This window comes from Penicillium subrubescens (assembly GCF_028828155.1).
Source record: "Penicillium subrubescens strain IBT 31985 chromosome Unknown utg000011l_segment0_segment0, whole genome shotgun sequence".
Classification (NCBI taxonomy): domain Eukaryota; kingdom Fungi; phylum Ascomycota; class Eurotiomycetes; order Eurotiales; family Aspergillaceae; genus Penicillium; species Penicillium subrubescens.
This window is the reverse complement of record NW_026643161.1, coordinates 825,737-844,910: the sequence shown is the minus strand read 5'-3', so window position 1 is coordinate 844,910 and position 19,174 is coordinate 825,737. Positions and strand designations below refer to the sequence as shown.

General features: G+C 52.8%; 5 protein-coding genes across 5 annotated transcripts; 3 read left to right on the top strand and 2 right to left on the bottom strand.

Annotated features, from left to right (window-relative positions):
- Positions 1-879: 879 nt before the first annotated feature.
- N7473_012668 (uncharacterized protein) lies at positions 880-7,137 on the top strand (the record flags this gene model as incomplete). The annotated part of the gene is made up of 1 exon (XM_057158607.1): positions 880-7,137. One exon carries the CDS (start codon positions 880-882, stop codon positions 7,135-7,137), a length of 6,258 nt encoding a protein of 2,085 aa, XP_057002561.1.
- Positions 7,138-7,412: 275 nt separating this feature from the next.
- Positions 7,413-9,365, top strand: N7473_012667 (uncharacterized protein; the record flags this gene model as incomplete). The annotated part of the gene is made up of 1 exon (XM_057158606.1): positions 7,413-9,365. One exon carries the CDS (start codon positions 7,413-7,415, stop codon positions 9,363-9,365), a length of 1,953 nt encoding a protein of 650 aa, XP_057002560.1.
- Positions 9,366-10,596: 1,231 nt separating this feature from the next.
- Positions 10,597-12,499, top strand: N7473_012666 (uncharacterized protein; the record flags this gene model as incomplete). The annotated part of the gene is made up of 4 exons (XM_057158605.1): positions 10,597-10,815; positions 10,880-10,955; positions 11,008-11,318; positions 11,366-12,499. The coding sequence occupies 4 exons, from the start codon at positions 10,597-10,599 to the stop codon at positions 12,497-12,499; spliced, it is 1,740 nt and encodes a 579-aa protein (XP_057002559.1).
- A 619-nt stretch (positions 12,500-13,118) lies between these two features.
- Positions 13,119-13,391, bottom strand: N7473_012665 (uncharacterized protein; the record flags this gene model as incomplete). Its single annotated transcript, XM_057158604.1, has 1 exon — positions 13,119-13,391. One exon carries the CDS (start codon positions 13,389-13,391, stop codon positions 13,119-13,121), a length of 273 nt encoding a protein of 90 aa, XP_057002558.1.
- A 923-nt stretch (positions 13,392-14,314) lies between these two features.
- N7473_012664 (PLK family serine/threonine-protein kinase) lies at positions 14,315-17,814 on the bottom strand (the record flags this gene model as incomplete). Its single annotated transcript, XM_057158603.1, has 3 exons — positions 14,315-16,955; positions 17,011-17,453; positions 17,506-17,814. 3 exons carry the CDS (start codon positions 17,812-17,814, stop codon positions 14,315-14,317), a joined length of 3,393 nt encoding a protein of 1,130 aa, XP_057002557.1.
- Positions 17,815-19,174: the final 1,360 nt, after the last annotated feature.

The following is a 19,174-nucleotide window of genomic DNA, read 5'->3' as shown; positions in this document are numbered from 1 at the left end:
CGCTCTGCTTGAAGCCGGGTGATGGCGTCTGTCAACCAAGAATCAACAGGATCAAGAATCTGACGATTTCCACGTTATTTTTCTCAATCAATGCCTTGGAGATTTTCCGGCCCCCATGGCGAGCTTGGTTCACCAACAGCACCTGTATTGACGATTATCTTCAATGTGGCCCCATGCTCTCAACTATGCCTCTCGCTGGCTCATATATTTTGGTCTAGATCACCAAATCAGTCAGTGTTGCTTTACAGGCCATTTGGTAATTGCAAGCAAGGTGTCTTCCCTTGAGACACATTAAATGTTTCAATTTGGTGTATTCATGCCAAAAGGCTTTTCATATAAACAGCGGTGAGCCTGAAGCAAAAGGCCAACGTGTGTTGTGGTAAAGGATGATGGCTTACTAATCTGGATTAATCCCATATCTTACACAGTCATTAGATAGTAATATCATCATCTTTCTGCCTCCCAGCTTATTCCGTAACACACTGGTAGCAAGCCCCTGGTTAGCCAGAGGTCCTTCTGGCTGGGTTTACCGATCGTGCTATTGGAATTCCTGACATTTCTCGAGCGCCTGGGCCTCCAGCGTCGAGGGATACTGGGCAACTGATCATACTCCCATACTTCGTCTCATCTACACCCTCTGATTCGCCCACCACCGCCCCGTGCTCCACCATTCGGCGCATCATACGCGCTGCGTTGGATCAACTGTCCTCGTCAACCGCCTTCACGCTGTCGGCGGTGCTTCCATCGCTGTTCCATCGCCAGCGCCCGCGCCTTGTCGGCTGTCGAAGCTATCGCGAGTATTGCCACGTGACCACGTCACGCCCTCGCTCCTTCCGCGCCAGTGTCTTTCATCTCCCTCTGTTCGTCCAGTAACGTCTGATGTCGCTCTCTGCGAAGCAGCTTCAGCGCTGTATCCTCTTGGGATATCAGCTCGCTACCTTCTTCGAGTTCGAGGACCAGCATAAGGAACTCGAGACCCCTGAGCTTCAGCGTCAGCTTCAGCGTCTTACGGCAGACTACGACATCCCTAAGCTCCCAAAAGAGAACCCTTTCCCTTCTGACTGGCTCTTGCGTCCGGAGCTTGTTAAGGCTATCAAGGAGTTTCGAAAGCTGTTCGACAAGATCCCTGCGTCAGCCGACTCAGCGGAATCTTCCCAGCTGCCAGACCCGACTCCTCAGCCGCCTCCAATTCGGCCTCGTCAGACGCAGGCTCAGTCTCATTCAAGCCCGGTCACCCCGACACCTTTCATCTCTCGACCTCCATCGCCACACTCTACATCTGAAGAATTAACCGACCTGAGTCTCGAATTTGGCCGAAGTGGAAGTCCTGACCGATCTCCTCATTTCGAGTTCTCTCCCCAGACCCTTCAGGATCCCCCACCACCCCCACGGGACCCAATGGAGAACACACGCCCTTTCGCCATGTCGGAGGCCCAGATCGCTGCTATTGTGACTGACGCAGTGACGCGTGCCCTCGCCCGCAATGCCGACGAGGTTCGTACTATTGTCGACGACGTCGTCACTACTCGTCGTGACGAACTTCGCGGTCCTGCAGGTCGTGATGGCCACGACGCTCCCCAAGGCAACAGTCATTGGAAGTCGGATGATGTCGGCTACTTCACCCCCGACTCCTCGTCTGACGTGCACGTCCGTACCACGAAGGGTACGACTTATTACCTGAATGTTTACGCCTTCATCAATCAGCTTAAGGCCCTGGTCCCCTTGAAGTCTGAGGAAGTCGTACGTGCCAACTTACCCTCGTGCCTCCGCGAAGCAGCTGCCCGTTGGTACAGTGCAGAGCTCTCCGATGAAGAGCGTCAGGATTTGAGTGTTCGCTCCCTCCAACTCGGCTGGTATGCCACCCTCGAACGCCGCTTCAAGCCTCGTCCGACAGAAGCGCTTACCAAGGTCATGTCTCCTTCCTCCGTCTACTCGTGGCGTGATGTACGCGCTGGACGCAGTGTCACCGAGTGGGCACAGAATATGTTACGTGATGCCCAGGCGGCTGACATGACTGGCACTACAACCCTTCTCCGTCTCGTCTGGACCCGCCTGGAGCCCGCCCTCCAGCGTGATATCCGTGAACCTACCGCGGCAACCACAATCTCCCAGTTCATGGCAGACCTCGATCAGCGCTATGGCCAGTGGTACGAGATGTCTAAGCGCGCGCGACCGCGTCAGACACAACCCCAGCCCGCGCGTTACCAAGGTCAGCAACAGCGAGGCCCTCAGTTCGGTGGTCCCCGTTACGGCAATGACACTCGTTACGGTGGCCCCGGTTTCAGAGCTCAACTCCCCTTCCGTCCCAATTACCCAGGAACTGACACTCCTCAGCTTACGTGGAATCCGAATCGTGACTCCCAGCAACAGCGACAACCGCAATGGGATGTCTCCGTGCCCCCCGCGAATACGCCACAGACACAGGGTCAGCGTCCGTCATACGCGCCCCAACAGCAAAATCGTCCATTCCAGGGACAGTATCATTCGCGTCCGCAACAACAGCAACAGCAGCAGTCGCCGCGTGACCAGTCTCGTACAAACCAAGCCGGTCAACTTCTTCTTGCTGATAAGCCATGGAACCAAGCTGGCTACTCCAACACGGGCTATGCGGCTCGTCAGCCACGCGATGGCACTCGTCCATGGGGTCGTCCACAGACCGCTGCCTATATGGCAGACCCACAGGAAGTTCCCCCTTCATCCGACGCGCCTGCTCCATCTGACCAGCCCGAGGCTAACATGGCTAACGTCGCTTTCTATGACGGCGAGCGCATTTATGACCCACAGGCAGATGCGTACTACGCGGATGACGATTACACCTCCTACGCCGAATATCCTCCAGAGGAAGATCCACAGGCATACTGGCAGGCGCCGCCTTTTCCTGACGACACCGGCGACCAGCCATGCTACAACGTGGTAGCTGATGAGGCTGAGCCAACTGTTACCTGCCTTCACTGTTTGACGAGCTTCGTGTCTAACAACAAGCTCCACGCCCACCTCAAGGATTGCGCCCCGAAGCGTACTGCTGCCGCTGTCGATGACGAGACGGTCGCGTACTACGTCTCCCCTCAGGCTACAGAGAGCCCAGATGCTCTCCCGCAGGACCTTCCGGTCATCACGTCTGACAAACCTCGCACTTCCCAGCCCGGTATGGCATATAAGACTTGGCGCTATGCATCGACCGTCGTCGGTCTCACCAACCAACAGAAGCTCCTGGTCGCTTGCCTCGACACCGGTTGCGTCATGACTATTATTGATGCGGATCTTGCGAAGTCACTGAACCTTCCGCTGCAGAAATGCACACCTGTTCCCGTCGCCGGCATCGGCTCCCGCCACCTCTCCTCCGCTTTTGTCACATTTGACGTCTACTTCAGGGGTGCGGACAACGCGGCTCGCATTCAGGTCGAAGCTCACCTGGTGGAAAACCTCAAGGCGAAGCTCCTCATCGGTATGGACATCATGGGTCATGAAGGTTTCCGTTTGGACTTCGACACCAAGACTGTCAGGATCCCGTCTTGCATGAACCTGTCAGTGCCCATTTCCACACATGCTAAGCCACACCATGCTGCGCAACGCGCGGTCTATGCGGCCGAACATACAGTCATTCCTCCTCGTTCAATCATCCGCGTTCCCACGCGTGTTCAGACGACGCTACCCGAGGACCGTGACTACGTGTTTGAAGGGCGCCATCACCAGGCTGCTTTCTATTCTCACCTGGTCGACGCCAACTTCGCTTGGGTCCAAGCTGTCAATGACACTGGTGAGCCAGTCACCGTTCATCGCCGCGACCGCATTGGCACTCTGTATGAAGCGGATATGCCCATGGCTTGTGCGGTCCAGCCTGAGGTCGCCGAACTCGGTCGCTCGCCCACGGAAGCAAGCCCCGCTCATGAGGGCCTGCGTCATACCCATGACGATGGTGTCCGACTCCCAAACGGTGTCACCTTGTACGCTGGCCTTGCTCCGGATCTGATTCAGCAGCTTACCGACGTTCTTATGGCGTATGACGTGTGGGGCGACCACCCCGGTGTCGTCGACATACCCGAGGACCAATGGATGACTATCCCCCTCGTCCCTGGCTGGGAGTCCAAGCTGCCTAAGTCGAAGATCTACCCCCTTGGCCCGAAGGACCGTGCTGTGGTCGATGAAGCCTTTCAGCCTTTGCATAATCAAGGCAAGATGAGCTACACGACGCAGCATACGGCCACTGGCTTTCCAGTTTTCGTCGTCTGGCGCACTGTCCATAAACCCGGCCGCGAGCCTGAGCGTAAAGGCCGCGCCGTTGTCGATCTCCGACCGCTGAACAAGGTCACTGAGCGCGACGTCTATCCGATCCCTACGATGGACGACATCATCCTCTTGACGCAAGGCAAGCGGTACATCACTGTGTTGGACGCCGCTAAGTTCTTTTACCAATGGCGCATCCGACGCGATCATCGCGGTCGTATCTGTGTCGTGTCACACAGGGGCCAGGAGATGTTTCATGTCGCTATCATGGGCTTCTGCAATAGCGTGCCTTACGTACAACGGCAAATGGACCTTCTTCTGAAGGAGTTCGTCGACTTCTGCCGAGCATATCTTGACGACCTTGTTGTCGCATCCGCTGCGTTTGATGAACACCTTCGCCACCTCTCTATGGTTCTTGAAGTGCTCGAGCGACATCACGTCTCGCTTGAGCCGTCAAAGGCCTACGTGGCTTTCCCCGAGGTGTCCCTGCTAGGCCAGGTTGTCGATGCCTTCGGTATGTCCACCCCCGAGGACAAGGTCAAGGCTATTGCGAACCTGCAATTTCCTGTCACCCTCCGTCAGCTGGAGACTTATCTCGGCATGACTGGCGCCTTACGTCAGTACGTCCCCTTCTATGCCCAGAAGTCTGAGCCCTTGCAAATCCGCAAGACAGAGCTTCTGCGCGGCAGTCCAGTCAAAGGCCGACCCCGTCAGGAGTGGTCATCCCGCACACGCTACACGCATCCGACGGAGCGCGAGCTCGCCGCCTTTGACGCTATCCAAGCAGTCTTCCAGGACCCGCAGTGGCTAGTGCATTGGGACCGCACTCGACGTCTCTACTTCGACATCGATTCTTCTCAGGAAGGCGGTCATGGCGCTATGGTCTTTCACGTCAAGCGCAGCTACAATCACACCAATTTTAAGGCAGTTCCTCCATCCACTGCTGTCGAACCAATCTTGTTCCTCAGTCGTCTCCTCACACCAGCTGAGAAGCATTACTGGTCGACTGAGTTGGAAGTGTCCTGCATCGTTTGGGTGGTGCGTAAGATCCGGCACATGATTGAAGCCGCCCCGGATGACCTTACACCCGTCGCTTACACTGACCACATCGCCACGATCAATTTGGCTACATCGTTGTCTTCCTCGTCCCCGGACCGCATGAACCTCCGTCTGGTCCGCGCATCCCAGTACTTACAACAGTACCGCCTTCTGGTCTACCACAAAGCTGGCAAGCTTAACTGTGTCGCCGATGCCTTGTCTCGGTTGGCAGCCGTGGACAAGGCTGAACCCCGCGAGGATGATGACCTGGACGCCCTCTATGTCACAACCGCGTCGGACCTGCATCTTCCCGGCGCGGCCGCTACGTGGGATGTCCCCGATGAGGCATACGCTTTCCTCACGTCCTGTGTCCAGCTTTCCGATGACTTCAAGTCTCGGGTTCGTGCGGCCTACGACAGTGACCCCAAATGGAGCCTCGTGCTCGCCGAGCTTGAGCGCATCGAACGCGACCCCGATCCAGTCAAACCGCGTCTGCCGTATGAGGTCGATGACGGCCTCCTGTACTCAAAGCAGGCCGACGGTGATTTCTGGCTCTGTATCCCCGACTCAATGAAGAATGACATCTTTGAGATCGCACACGGCGAAGGCCACCTTGGTTTCCACCGCGCCTGGCAGAAAATGAGGGGCTTCGTCGTACACAAGGGCGCGAAGAAGCTACGCGCATACATTGACCAGTGTGATGAATGCAGGAAGAATGCAGTGCCACGGCACAAGCCATACGGCTCGCTCCAACCGATACTTGCCCCGCCTATGCCCTTCCACACGTTGACTATCGACTTCGTCACCGGCCTGCCTCGGACAAAGAAGGGCTTTGACGCCGTCGCTATATACACATGCAAATCAACGAAGCGCCTGGGTTCGACGCCAGGTAAAAAAGACTGGACCGGCTTCCAGTGGGCCACAGCTGTCCTTCGCGACCTCCAGAAAGGTGACTGGGGAGTACCGGTTGTGTGGATCTCGGACCGTGACAAGAGGTTCGTCACCGGCTTTTGGAAAGGCCTCTTCACTGCACTACGTACGAAGCTTCTGTACACCGCGGCCTATCATCCGTCAGCCGACGGTCAGTCAGAACGTTCGAACCAGACTGCGGAGATCTGGTTGCGACACTGGCAGAACCTCCACCAGAACGTCGATTGGGATGAAGGGCTTGCCCCGATGCAGGCTTCACTTAATGCGTCCGTCAACGCTTCCACTGGTGACACCCCCCATCGACTGATGTTCGGTGTCCACCTCCGTATGCCGTGGAACCTGCTCCGTCACGCATTCGTCGGATCACCCCACGCGGCACGACAGGATGCAGATGAATGCGCCAAGTACGCTGCGATGGTTATGAAGAAGCAATACGATAATCGCCATAAACCCATCTTTTTCAAGAAGGACGATTTCGTGTACCTCAGGCTGCAGCAGGGTACGGATCCCGGGTACGTCTTACCCACTCGCGATATCACTAAGAAGCTCACCCAACGTCATATCAAATGTCGGGTGCTCGAGCGGGTCGGCCGTCTTGCGTATCGTCTTCAGCTTCCGCCACAGTTCGCAGGAGCTCATCCCGTTGTTTCTGTCGAGCACCTGGAGCGCGCTCCTGAGGATAGCGAGATGCCTCCCACACAGCCACCGTCTACGTTTGACCCACGCTTTCCCGAAGATACCGATCGTGCTGACGTCGACGCCGTCCTTGATATGCGCTCCCGCGGCCGCGGTCGCAATCGTCGGAAGCAATACTTGGTTCGCTGGTCGGGTGTCGGCAATGACCATCTCGAGTGGCTGGACGAAGGTAACCTCTTGGGTGCTGAAGAGAAAGTTTTCGAGTATCTCCGAGATGTCCTGCATCACGAGCAGGGCTCTAACAATTAGTCGCTACGTCCGACGCGGGCTTGTTTGTCTCTTTATCGTGTATTACATACCCTCCTTTGTTTGCCCGCCCATTGTTTGCCTATATCCTTTGTTTGCCTGTTTATTATTTGCCTGCACCTTTCGTTTGCCTATCCACTGTCTGCCTACACGCTATTGCCTAATTCGTGGGCCCCTACATTAGCTCTTGACCGCTATCTATTTAATGCTTCTCCCCTCCTCTTCTTCTTTTCCTCCGCATTGCATCTCTCCCTTTCACCCTGATACCATCATCTGCGATGTCAGACCAAGACCCTCCCCCGGACGATCTTTTCGTTCCTCCAGAGACCCCTGAGAAGGGCAAGGCCCCTGCTAAGACTCCGAGTACTCCGAAAAAGACTCGCGGAGGTCGTCGTCGTGGACATTCAGCTCGCAAGGAACCCACTACCCCTCGCACCGGCACCAGCTCTGCTCCCACTACCCCTGGTGCTACCGATACTGACCCCGAGGCCGCGGATGACGGAGACGCCCAAGACGGCTCCCTCGATGATGACAATGATAATGACGATGACCTCGGTGCATTTGCCGCACTGATGGCCCAGCCTCCCGAAGGTTGGACGAAGGAGACCAGGCCGAAGATTCCCACTCGCCCACCTCGGACGAATGTCACTCGTTTCGCCCCACGTACCAAGATCACTTTCGGCTTCGCCCTCGTCTTCTATTACGACGACTCAACCCGATACGCACTGCGTTGGCATAATGCCGGAATGACTCACCCTATCCCCGGACAGCGGAATGGCCAGAGCCCAGGTCCGTCAAAGGGTGGCAAGATCGATATGGAGGTGCTCAAGACGTGGATGGTCTTTCATTTTTCGATCAACGACTATTGGAATCACGAGCGTTTTGAAGCACGTCTGGCGCTGTCGAACGTCCGTCTTACAGACCAGGGCGTATTCTACGCTCTATGCACTATGACCCCTCAGCGCCGGGGCGCCCGGTTCCAGGCTGATTTCGATCAGCACGGTGATGTGCGTACGTCCCGGATCCCACTCGATCCGCCTATGATCATTTGGGCGAACGGTATTCCGTGGTTCACTGTTTACAAGGGTTTCTACGTTCTCTGTGGGTCGTGGAACACGGCAACATACCTCGTCGGCACTAAGTACCGCTCGAGTGTGACCGAATTCCACCTTGGAGGTGCCGTCGCTCCCCCCGATGCCGTCGCCGCAAGCCGTATGGATACACTCACCCAGTTGACCCTCCGTGCCTTCGACTCTAAGTTCTACCCGGACGCTGGACAGGATGGTCCCGTTGACCTAATCCACATCGGAACCCTTTCCCGAGGTCAAAACAAGATCGCCTGCCGTTTCGTTATGCGATCTGATCCCGCGTCATACACGCTAGTCTACACTTCGAAGCTGAAGAAAGGTCTTGGTAGTGCTTTCTTGTTTGACCTACCAAACTACCATGAGCGAATTTGTTCCCCTTCCGACGACTTTCCTGAAGGGTCCTTCGCCGATCCTGTCCCTGATACAATGCATACTATCCCACAGCATGCGTTCGCAGACTACCCCTTCACGTACGGCAAGGACTTCCCTTCTCAGGAAGCGGCCGCCGTTAAACCACAGGTCCTCGAACTGGTCGACTGGAACCGAATGTACGGTCTGATAGATGCCTGCGTGGCTGACAGCAAGGGCCGTGCCAGGAAGCGTGCCCGACGTGAGGCCCAGCGTGCGAAGACGCTGTCGGAAGTGGACAGCAGACCACCCTGGAGCCGCGTCCGAATTCCTACACCTTGTTCGCGCGACTACGGCAATACGGACCTCCGCTATCTGATTTCCAGAATCAGTCATGACACTTTCGAAGTTGCGGGTCCGGTCAAGGACCTCCTCTTTGCCGTCGAAGCCTTGTACCAGGTTCTGCCTCAGGACTCCTGGACCTGGAGTATCGCAACCCAGGACCACGCCGGTCTAATCACCACCCGGGCGCTTATGGACAACGGTGATCCCCAGACCATCAACATGCTTCGTAAGGGTATGTCTGACCACGACATTATGAGGGACGCGATGGCTTTCGCCGAAGGCATGTTGCTGCTCGAGCAGTGCCTGAAGACGCTAGAAGACTCCGATCTAAAGACTGCCGTCCAAGGGATCGTCAACCTGCTCCAGCCTCCACCACAGACTCCGCTCCATACCGTCACCTTCCCCCGTTCTTTGGTTAAGGTTCCACGTCCGACGTCGCCCCATGTCTGAAGCTTCCGTCGTCTCATTCCGGTCGGTCGATTTCGATCCCGCTTGGCAGCTCAACCTTCACACGGTTGGGTATCCCGGAATGTTGTTGAGGGTTTCATTGGACTATCGCTACCGGGGGCGGTAGCGACCTTTCGAGGGGGGCAACTGTGTTGTGGTAAAGGATGATGGCTTACTAATCTGGATTAATCCCATATCTTACACAGTCATTAGATAGTAATATCATCATCTTTCTGCCTCCCAGCTTATTCCGTAACAACGTGTAACCACTGAACCAGGCTTTGAGTTATCAAAGAGCTACTGTGCAGTAATGTCAATCCCCAAGACTATGGATCTAGTAATCTAGAAGTACAATCTTCATAGATTTTGGAACATGCCTTGAAGTATGCTTCGGAGTTACGAGATCGATCCAAGCTATGAGATGATGCCAAAGATCGTAGCGATCGGGACATATATTTGAGCGACTTTGCCCACTAGAATTTCCAACAGGGCCAAATAGGTATGTTCAACTGGTTCAAGCATGTCTCAATTTCGTAGAAGTGGTTCATTTGTCGCGTCCACAGAGAAGCAACATTGCAAGAGCACTTCCGGGTACCGGCTTTCGTATATCACAAACCCCGTTCTTTAGTTGAGTCATGACCGGAGAATAAAATCATCACATAACGAATGATACCACCGGGAATCGGGCCAACCAGCGGGGTAAAATAAGAAAATTCTTATCCTCCCGACTCGCCAAATAATAACCCGGTAAGCCTAATAACAATCGGGCCAGTAAATCATCAACACGACCGGCAAGCCCCTAATGACGCCCGGTCTCTACGGGATCAGGCAGGATTGCACCGAATTCCGGCTAAGTGGAGGAAGTCGGGGCGGAGTTTGCCCGATTCTTGGCATTTTCAGCTGCATCGAGATAGCTTCACAACAAGTGAGATCGCGAAATTCTGGGTTCGGGAAAGCCACAATTTTTCAGCTTATTGACAACGTGCTTGTGTGGCATACGCGACGGGGGAATACTTCACCCTGCTCCAAACGATGGAAGGTCTAGTTCGACCCGCAAGGCGGTTTTCACGACAGGGATCACTGCGTGATCTATATAGACCTTATGCATGCTGTCCAGGATCCTGTTTCATGGCTGTGCAAATATAATTCCTCTCGGACTAGAGCAGTCATATTCATATCCATCCTCGTTCCACTCTTCATCGCCTTCCTATCTCTTCCTTGTCATTGAACAACAATGGCTTCCGAAGATCCATTTGTGAACGGCTTAGAGAAGCCTGACCCGGCGAGTGCTATGAGCAATCCGGGGTCAATCGTTGCCAGAGATCAAGAAGATTCCGATCGTAAAGCTGAGAAATTTGCACTTGGTCGGCGAGGTCAACTGGTGTTTTTCACCTTGGCTGTCCTCACTCTAATGGCCGCTCTGGACGGAACTTCGCTTTCTGTTGCTTTACCAGTAAGTCTACCAAACTATTTTAATATTCTCATCAAGATGATCTTGGAAGCTAACTTATATCAAGACCATTGCCAAGGCCTTGAATGGCACAGCTATTGAAGCCTTTTGGAGTGGAACGTCATTCCTTCTGTCTTCAACAGGTCGGTAAACCTCCATCGAGCTGTTATAAATAGCCATCTAATGCGAAAGCAGTTTTCCAACCAAGCTTCGCATCCTTATCAAATATCTTCGGTCGTCGCCCAATGGTCCTGGTCGCCATTCTATTCTTCTGTGTCGGCGCCATTATCGCTGCGGTCGGCAACAACTTCACCTACATGTTGGTTGGGCGAACTATTCAAGGTATCGGAGGTGGTGGTATCATTGCCCTGAGTGAGATTATTGTCACGGATCTTATTCCATTGAGATATCGGGGTCAATACTTTGGTATCCTGAGTGCTATGTGGAGTCTTGGTTCTGTGACAGGGCCAATTCTTGGTGGGGGTTTCGCAGAAAATGTGACTTGGGTGAGTGTGAATCAAGACGTTCTAGGGACAGAGCTAATCCTCTATAGCGATGGATCTTCTACATCAACTTCCCCTTCATTGGGTTTGGTGTCGTTTTCGTGGTTCTTTTCTTGAGGCTCAGCATTCTCCCAAGCTCACTGGTCGAGAAACTCCGTCGCATTGACTACGTTGGAACCGTCTTGTTCGTTGGCAGCATGTCATCATTCTTAATTCCCCTTACCTGGGGCGGAGTATCGTACCCTTGGGATTCATGGCATACACTGGTACCATTGATTATCGGTGCAGCTGGATTATTCGTCTTCGCCTTCTACGAATATCGCTTTGCCGCCGATCCTATCATCCCTCCAAAGGTCTTCCGCAATCGTACCGCAACAGTGTCTTTCATTGGAAGCGTCTTGCAGGGATTGATACTGTGGTGCACACTGTACTATCTTCCACTTTACTATGAGGCTGTGAAGGAGTATAGCCCAATCATCTCTGGAATTGCCCTTTTCCCAGAGACCTTCACAGTTGCGCCAAGTGGCATGGCAGCAGGCATTCTCATCACCATTACAGGCCACTATCGTTGGGCAATCTGGCTTGGCTGGGTAGTATCTACCATCGGTCTGGGATTGATGTGCATTATAAAATCTTCGACCAGCATTCCAGGCTGGATCCTGCTTAATGTTGTTCCAGGCATCGGACTCGGCCTGCTCTTCCCTTCGCTGGGCTATGCGGTACAGGCATCAGCAACTTCGGAAAACTTGGCGATTGCGGTCGCCATGTTCAGCTTCTTCCGCGCTCTGGGTCAGGCAGTCGGTGTGGCTGTTGGTGGTGTTGTCTTCCAGAACCAGATGCGCAATAATTTGTTGAAATATCCTGCGCTTGCACCCATGGCCGATTCTTACAGTCAAGATGCCGCTGGGCTGGTTCAGATTATCAAGGGGATGGCAGACGGTGTGAACAAATCCGATCTCAAAGATGCGTACACGGATAGTTTACGCATTGTGTGGGCAGTTTGCTGTGCGATTTCGGGTGTTGCTCTTTTACTCAGTCTCCTGACCGAGTCTTATGATATTGACCAGACCTTGGAAACAAACCAGGGTCTCCGGGATCCGGATGAGAATAATGAACCTACCGAGAAGGATCTGGAGGCCTCTGCCGGCAACGCTGTCCAGAAGACAACACCTTGGGCCTATTGATCGGCTACGTTTTTTTATGATTGATGATGCAAGTATAAATTGTATAGCATATTTGATTCCTTAGCTCACAGCCTTAATAATTACATCTCCCATTCATGCGATTTTAACTCTTCAATTCCACATCCTCTGCAAAGTCCACACCCCGAATCAATGTCTTGATACCCTCACCTCTTCTCGTCATTTCCCAAGCATCAGTCTTTTTTCCAAAGGGAGTACCTTGGTAATAAGCGATCGCAAGTTGATCTTTCTCATCAGTGCCAACTCCAACGCCATTTTGTAGTCCCCTGGGCCATATCGGAAACACCCCTTGACGGTGATCTCGTTCATCGAGACTACCGTGATGGGAAAATTGACGTTCGGATTGCCAAGACCCGTCTGAACAAAGAGACCTCCAACTCTCAAAGCATGAGTTGCCATTTGGATACAAGGCTCAGCCCCGGTGGCTTCAATCGCAACATCAAAGCCAGGCACATCCGCTTCTGAAAGAGGAGAACTCTACTGCGTGGCGCGAAGACGTTCAGCATTCTTCTCCGCGGGAAAAGAGCTGTCCGGAATGATTCACACGTCCATCAGATACAACTGACTCCGCAAAGTCCAACTTCTTGCGACTGATATCCACTCAGGTAATCAAGATTGCACCGTACTCTCGAGCAACGGCCACAAAAAGCAATCCTATCGTTCCAGCACCAAAGACGACGACTTTATCACCGGGCTGGACTCCAACTTGTCGTACCGAGTGCACCGCAACAGCAAGTGGCTCAATTAACACAGCTTCATCGAGGCCAAATGGTTTCTCCATGTTGGTCGGGACCTTGTAGCAGCAGTCTGCGGGTATCTTGTAGTACTTTGACAGCGTTCCATGAGTGTATGGCGGGTTGGCAGCGAATTTCATCTGCGGACACAATTATACTGTCCCGCTTTGTAGCGACTGCAAAGACGACAGGCCGAACCGGGCTCAATAGCGATGGAATCACTTGGTTGCAGGCCTTTACCAGCCGGTCCCACTGGGCGGACGATGCCCGAGGCCTCATGGCCCATGACAAGGGGTCTGTCTTGGGAAATGAGATTTTTGACGCCGCCATGAAGCCAAAAGTGAACCTTTTCAGTTTTTGATGATGAGTTTACACGCTTAGACAGCGGATAGAGCGCCAGGGATTTACCTACGTCACTTCCACAGACCCCCGCGTAGGCGATGCAAATTATTACATCGTAAGGATCCTTGATCTGAGGCATAGGCCTGTCTTCAAAACGGGCATCTCAAGGGCCATATAGCAAGCAAGATGGGTTCTGCATGTTGATCTGTAGGAGTGGTAATGAAGGTCAGTCTTCTGGTTACGGATCAAGCTCTTATAGTTCCTAGTTGTCACTCAAATGACGGACGAGGAAATTCCGAGAGACCGGTCATCAAACATGACACATCTTTGTTCTAGGGCGAATCATGAATACGATCTGCTTGCCTCTGCATTCAGATGAGGGGACGGATATCGGCGACAAAAAGCCGAATGTGGTCAGATGGCCTGAGCTTAACTGGGCACTACAACAGTTGATAACCGTGGGCAGACAAATGAATTTCAACCTCCAGAAGTATACGCATGTCAATGTACATCAGGCCAGTCAAATATTCAATTGGAATCATGGTGATCGTCATCGCAAACTAGGTACTCGAAGAAAACAAAAACAACAATAGTCCGAGCACCAAATATTCAAAACGCCTGGTGAACCGAAACTTTCAAAGACGCAAGTCGTGCACAAGGAACACAAGGTCGTAACATCGTGAAAAGAAACTGTAAATAGCACAATTAAACCTCCAAGAGATCACTCACGGCCCATGACTCTCAGCCGCTCCTTGAGCATATCCATCTCCTTGTCATAATCCATCCCAGTCCTCTTCTCAAACTTCTCCCTGTCGCTGTCTTTCAACATGATCGAACGATAAGCGCCGTCGCCGTCAGGCGCACCGACTGTAACCCAGACAAACTTCGTTCCATGGCTTCCTGTGGATGACCGATCCTGTGTTCCCTGCCAGAACATCTCAGGAGGGATCGAATCATCTCCAGAGGCAGCGCGACTCGGAGAAGGGCGGCCGCCGAGTCGTCCATATTTGATCCATACCTTGAGAACATCTCTGATAAAGCTAATCTTTTGCAAGAACGAGTTGGCTTCAAGGATATCCTTGATACGGTCCTCGACAGAATTGATAGACTCCCCGTTGGCGATACTAAGGAAGGTAGCGGCTTCGTCTGAAGCAACAGCCCGAGTATCGAAGCCGGAGGAATGCATTTTGCCCTTTTGGGTAAAGAAGCGCGCCGCAGTGGGAGAGAGATGGTAGAAGTCAATCCACGGAGAAGAGCTGCGAGTGCGACCGGGTGCAAGAACAAGCTTGGTGTGATCGGGGAAGTTGAACTGGAAAGAGCCGTCGCCAAATCCCCAGATACCGACATTACCAAGTCGCTGGTAGAATTTGATAAACTGTCCACTGCTCTGAGCGGGTGTCTCGTCCATGATTCCCTCATCACCATGGCGACCGAGAGATCCGATCATGTATTTCCCGAACTGGTCGACCAGCTTGACCCGCTTGACCTTCTCGACATCTGACCGTTCAGACTCGGATCCAGAGTTGACACGAAGCTTCATCACTTTCGAGTTCTTAGCGTCAAAAAGGGATGGGTGAATCAAAGCACGCCGAATGCCACGGCACCCAAGCAGGCTATCATCACGGTTTTCGTAAAACTCCACCGGCGCCCCGGTGCGAGGGACAAGTTGGTCTGCCTCGGAATATGGGATGCCCTTTTCCTCGGGAGTATCAACACTACGCGCCTTGCGGCGGATGTGTCTCTCGCCATCCCGAACCACAACGCTGGTGGCAGGCTGGCCATTCTCTCCCTTGAATACGCATCCCACGCTGCCATCGTCCAAAACGTATCCGATACCGTATCGATTGGTGTAATCCACCCATTTGATCACATATGCATGGGGTTGCTTTCTGGAGCCGACCCGGCGCCGGGTGGGGCCTTGGGTTACCAGGTTTGCCAACATCAGACGCAAGTTGGTGTTCACGTCAGACAATGAAGTGCCTGGCAGATCCTGACACACGTCATCCGGATGAAAGATGGGACTCAGCCCCAGACTAGAGCGAGCTTTGTTCGACTTGCTATCAGTTCGAGAAAGGCCCTGCGATTGGGTTGTAGATTTGGTGTGCTGAGTGGAAGAGAAAGCTGACTCGGTTGGGCTAAGCTTGGGCCGTTCAGCTCGCTCAGCGCTAATCTTCAAGTCGGGACGCGACACGGATCGCAAAGAAGCCTGACGACTCATGATTCGTCGCTCCTCGACTACTGCAGACAACTTAGCATCACTCGTGGGGATCGGAGGCTGCGGCCCTTGGTTGGCAAGTTCCATCCTCCGCGACTGGGAACGTGTTTTGCCAATTGTAAGGCCAGAAGGCATGCTGGTAGACTTGGCCAGCTGAGGAGCCACAATCTCGCGCAGAGTGGGGGCGTTGGAAGCGGAAACCATTCTTCGAGTGCGAATTGGCCGCTCGGCGAGCCCGCCTGAAGGGACTTCAGCACTTGACAGAGGTGTAGGTTCGGATTCTTTAGGGTTTCGGTAGGAGTTGGTAATGGACTCTGCAAATTCAGATACAACCGGTGCCTTTCGCACGGAAGCCATTCCAGGGCGAGCTTGTTGGCGAAGTGTCGCAGCGTGGTTCTGTCCCTCCATCCTGCGTTGCTGAGCAGCTGCAAGCGCGGCATTTGTTCGAGTAGCTGCAACTGCATGAGTACGAACAGACACGCTTCGTCGAGATAACGTGCTGCTGTCCATTGCTGATTCTTCCGTCCGGATTGTCTTGCGAGAACTCTCCATCAGACACCAGTCGCCCTCGATTTCGTGAGGCCATCGATAAACGAAATCCATGGGCAACGGCACGACAGGCCGAAGACCTCTCGCATCCTCAGTCTCGCACTCTGAGTATGCCGATTTCGAGCAATTGCGACCGACAGACTTGCGAGCAGTTCCGTCGGGTTTTCTGCCAACACCACACAATGAGTAGAATGCGGCCTTGCAAGAGTGATACCGTTGACTTGGATCATCCACTTGGTAGACGTAGGCACGAAGTTTCTCGTCCGAGTCTAAGCCATAGCCCTTGACCATGGAGTCGCCCCGGGGTGATTGGTCCTTGAGCCAGATTGGCTTGTTGAATCGGCATGCTGGGTCCAGTTGCCGGGGAATACAACCATCGTACATGTTGAAAAATGGATGCTCAACAATGTCATCCGGGTCCGGTCGTTCCTCATCTACCAGATTCAAGCAAGCGCTGACGAGATCCTTGGCCTCGTCTGGTATAAAATTGGAATTTTCGGATTCTTTTGGCCATACGTAGGTCAGATTCCGAACCTTCTTGTAAATTTCTTCTTGTGTTTTCGATTGGAATGGTGGGTATCCGGTGAGCATTGCGAAACTGAGGAACAACAAGTTAGCCAGATTTGACTGAATAACAACGCACATCCACTTACCAGATAACACCCAATGACCATATGTCGACTTTTTGAGTATGGCCGCCCTTGCTCTTGTCAAGAACCTCGGGCGCAATGTAATTCGGTGTCCCACACAAAGTGTTCCGTCGCTTCGCATCCTTATCCGACAAAATCATTGCAGCAAGGCCAAAGTCTCCGATTTTGATGTTCATGTTGCGGTCGAGAAACAGGTTCCCCATCTTCAAGTCACGATGTGCCACGAAACGCTTGTGTAGGTACTTGACGCCTGCGCACAGCTGGATCATAAACCGCCTCACTTCTGGAAGACTAAGGCACCGTCGTTTTCGAACCATATCCATTACTGACCCGTTCGGACACAACTCAAGGACGACATATGTGCTCTGTTCGAAGGCGAAGGCGCGATAAAATTGGACGATGAAGGGGTGGCGCATTTTCGAATGGATTTGGAGTTCTGTTCGAAACTATGAACGGTCAGCATGGACCATCAAAACCATTCTGTGACGGTCGCTGTACCTTCTCTTCCATCTTTTTCTGTGGCATTTGTGACTTGACAACTTTCATGGCAAACACGCGACCATTGCGCGCCAATGTCCCCTCGTAACAAACTGCAAATCCACCCTTTCCCAAGAATCCACCTATGGAGTATCGTTCTGCATCCTCCTCGGGCTCTGTGACTACTGATGGGGGTGGATCTGCGTGGTTCTTGGAGGCTGAAGACGACTTTGGCGCCGTGGTGGTCGCGGGTTTGTCCCCCATTTTCCGATCCATTGGAGCCTTGGGCTTAATCATTTGGTTCGTGGTCCGAGGCGAAAGAGCTTCCATTATGGATGTTGCGACGCTGAGGTTTCTGCGTCGAAGTGATCAGGGCAGTCGCAACGGGTATCGTCGGTGAGGGAAAGGCCTCCAATAGCAATTTCAAACGGAAAGATCATAAAATTAAGCAGGATATCAGGTGGCGGTGCAAATTGTGGGTATCAAGGTGCTGCAAATTGGTATCCCTGCAATCATCCGGAGCGTTAGCACTTTGACTTGTATCGAATTCCGCCCAGTCGGCAACCCGACCCAGACTGTTCGGTCGGAAGAGGGAGATAATAGAAGGTTACCGGAATGCAAAGCGCTAAATAATCAAAAACTGTACAATGCTTCGAAAGTCAACGCGATTCAACTTGACCGGGGGTCGGGGGGTTGAAGTGGGGAGAAAAGACAAAGGCTAACTGAAGGACTCCGACCATAATAGATTTCCCGATTTGGAAATCGATAAACAGTGTTTCTCATCACGTGACTCCATAGCAACCTCGAATTTTCAGATCAAATGCTCGACTCTAACCTAATTACTCGGGATTCCAATAATTTATTTGAACCTATTGTTAAACAATTCGAGTTGATATTGTTTTTCTCTGGTTGGCTTAAGTTGTTCTATCTTCTTGATGTATCTGGCATAGTGTAGATCCTTAACGTCGCTCTCGAATATATTTTCGAACAGGCCCACCTCTATTGTACAGCTCTATGGGCCCCTTTGGTGTTTCAACCGAGTAACAACTCCTATTCGTGCAGTCTCTTGTCGAGGGACCAAGACATAAGATACCCCAAACACTTCATCCCACATCCTATCTATCATCCACGTCACCAATATACTCCCCGCAGATGATAGCCCTTCGGACTGTTATGTTTACATGGCTTCCCCCCGCCTCAGCATTCCCGGATTCGTAGTGGGGCTAGTCGAATGCTTGTTGGCAGGCTACTTTCGAAAATTTTGCTCGTGGCTGGTTTCGACAAACTTAAGGTACCTATATATGGACATATGGAGAATTTTATTCACTTGAGTTAACCTGATCTGAAGATGCCCGGATACAACCGAATGCTCTGCTAAAAGCCGGGCAAGGACGTTACCACAGCCGCAGGTAAGCTCATCAGCGCTCAATGGCAGAGCTGATTCATCTAAGGTTAATGGTCAATGCTAGATTTTCTGCTCAATACCTCTTTGCGTGGCCGTCTCCCTTCTAATGTCTAATTTGTTCTGTAGTCACTCACCTTAAACAACTGTTGTTTCCATCCATCCAATCCTGGAGGCGGCCATGGTGCTGACTCATCACGGACTATGCCGATTTTGCGCAGTGGGGACATGGAAGACCGTGGCTGATCAACGTCACGGGCAATTTATACCCGTGAGTCAAGATCAAGG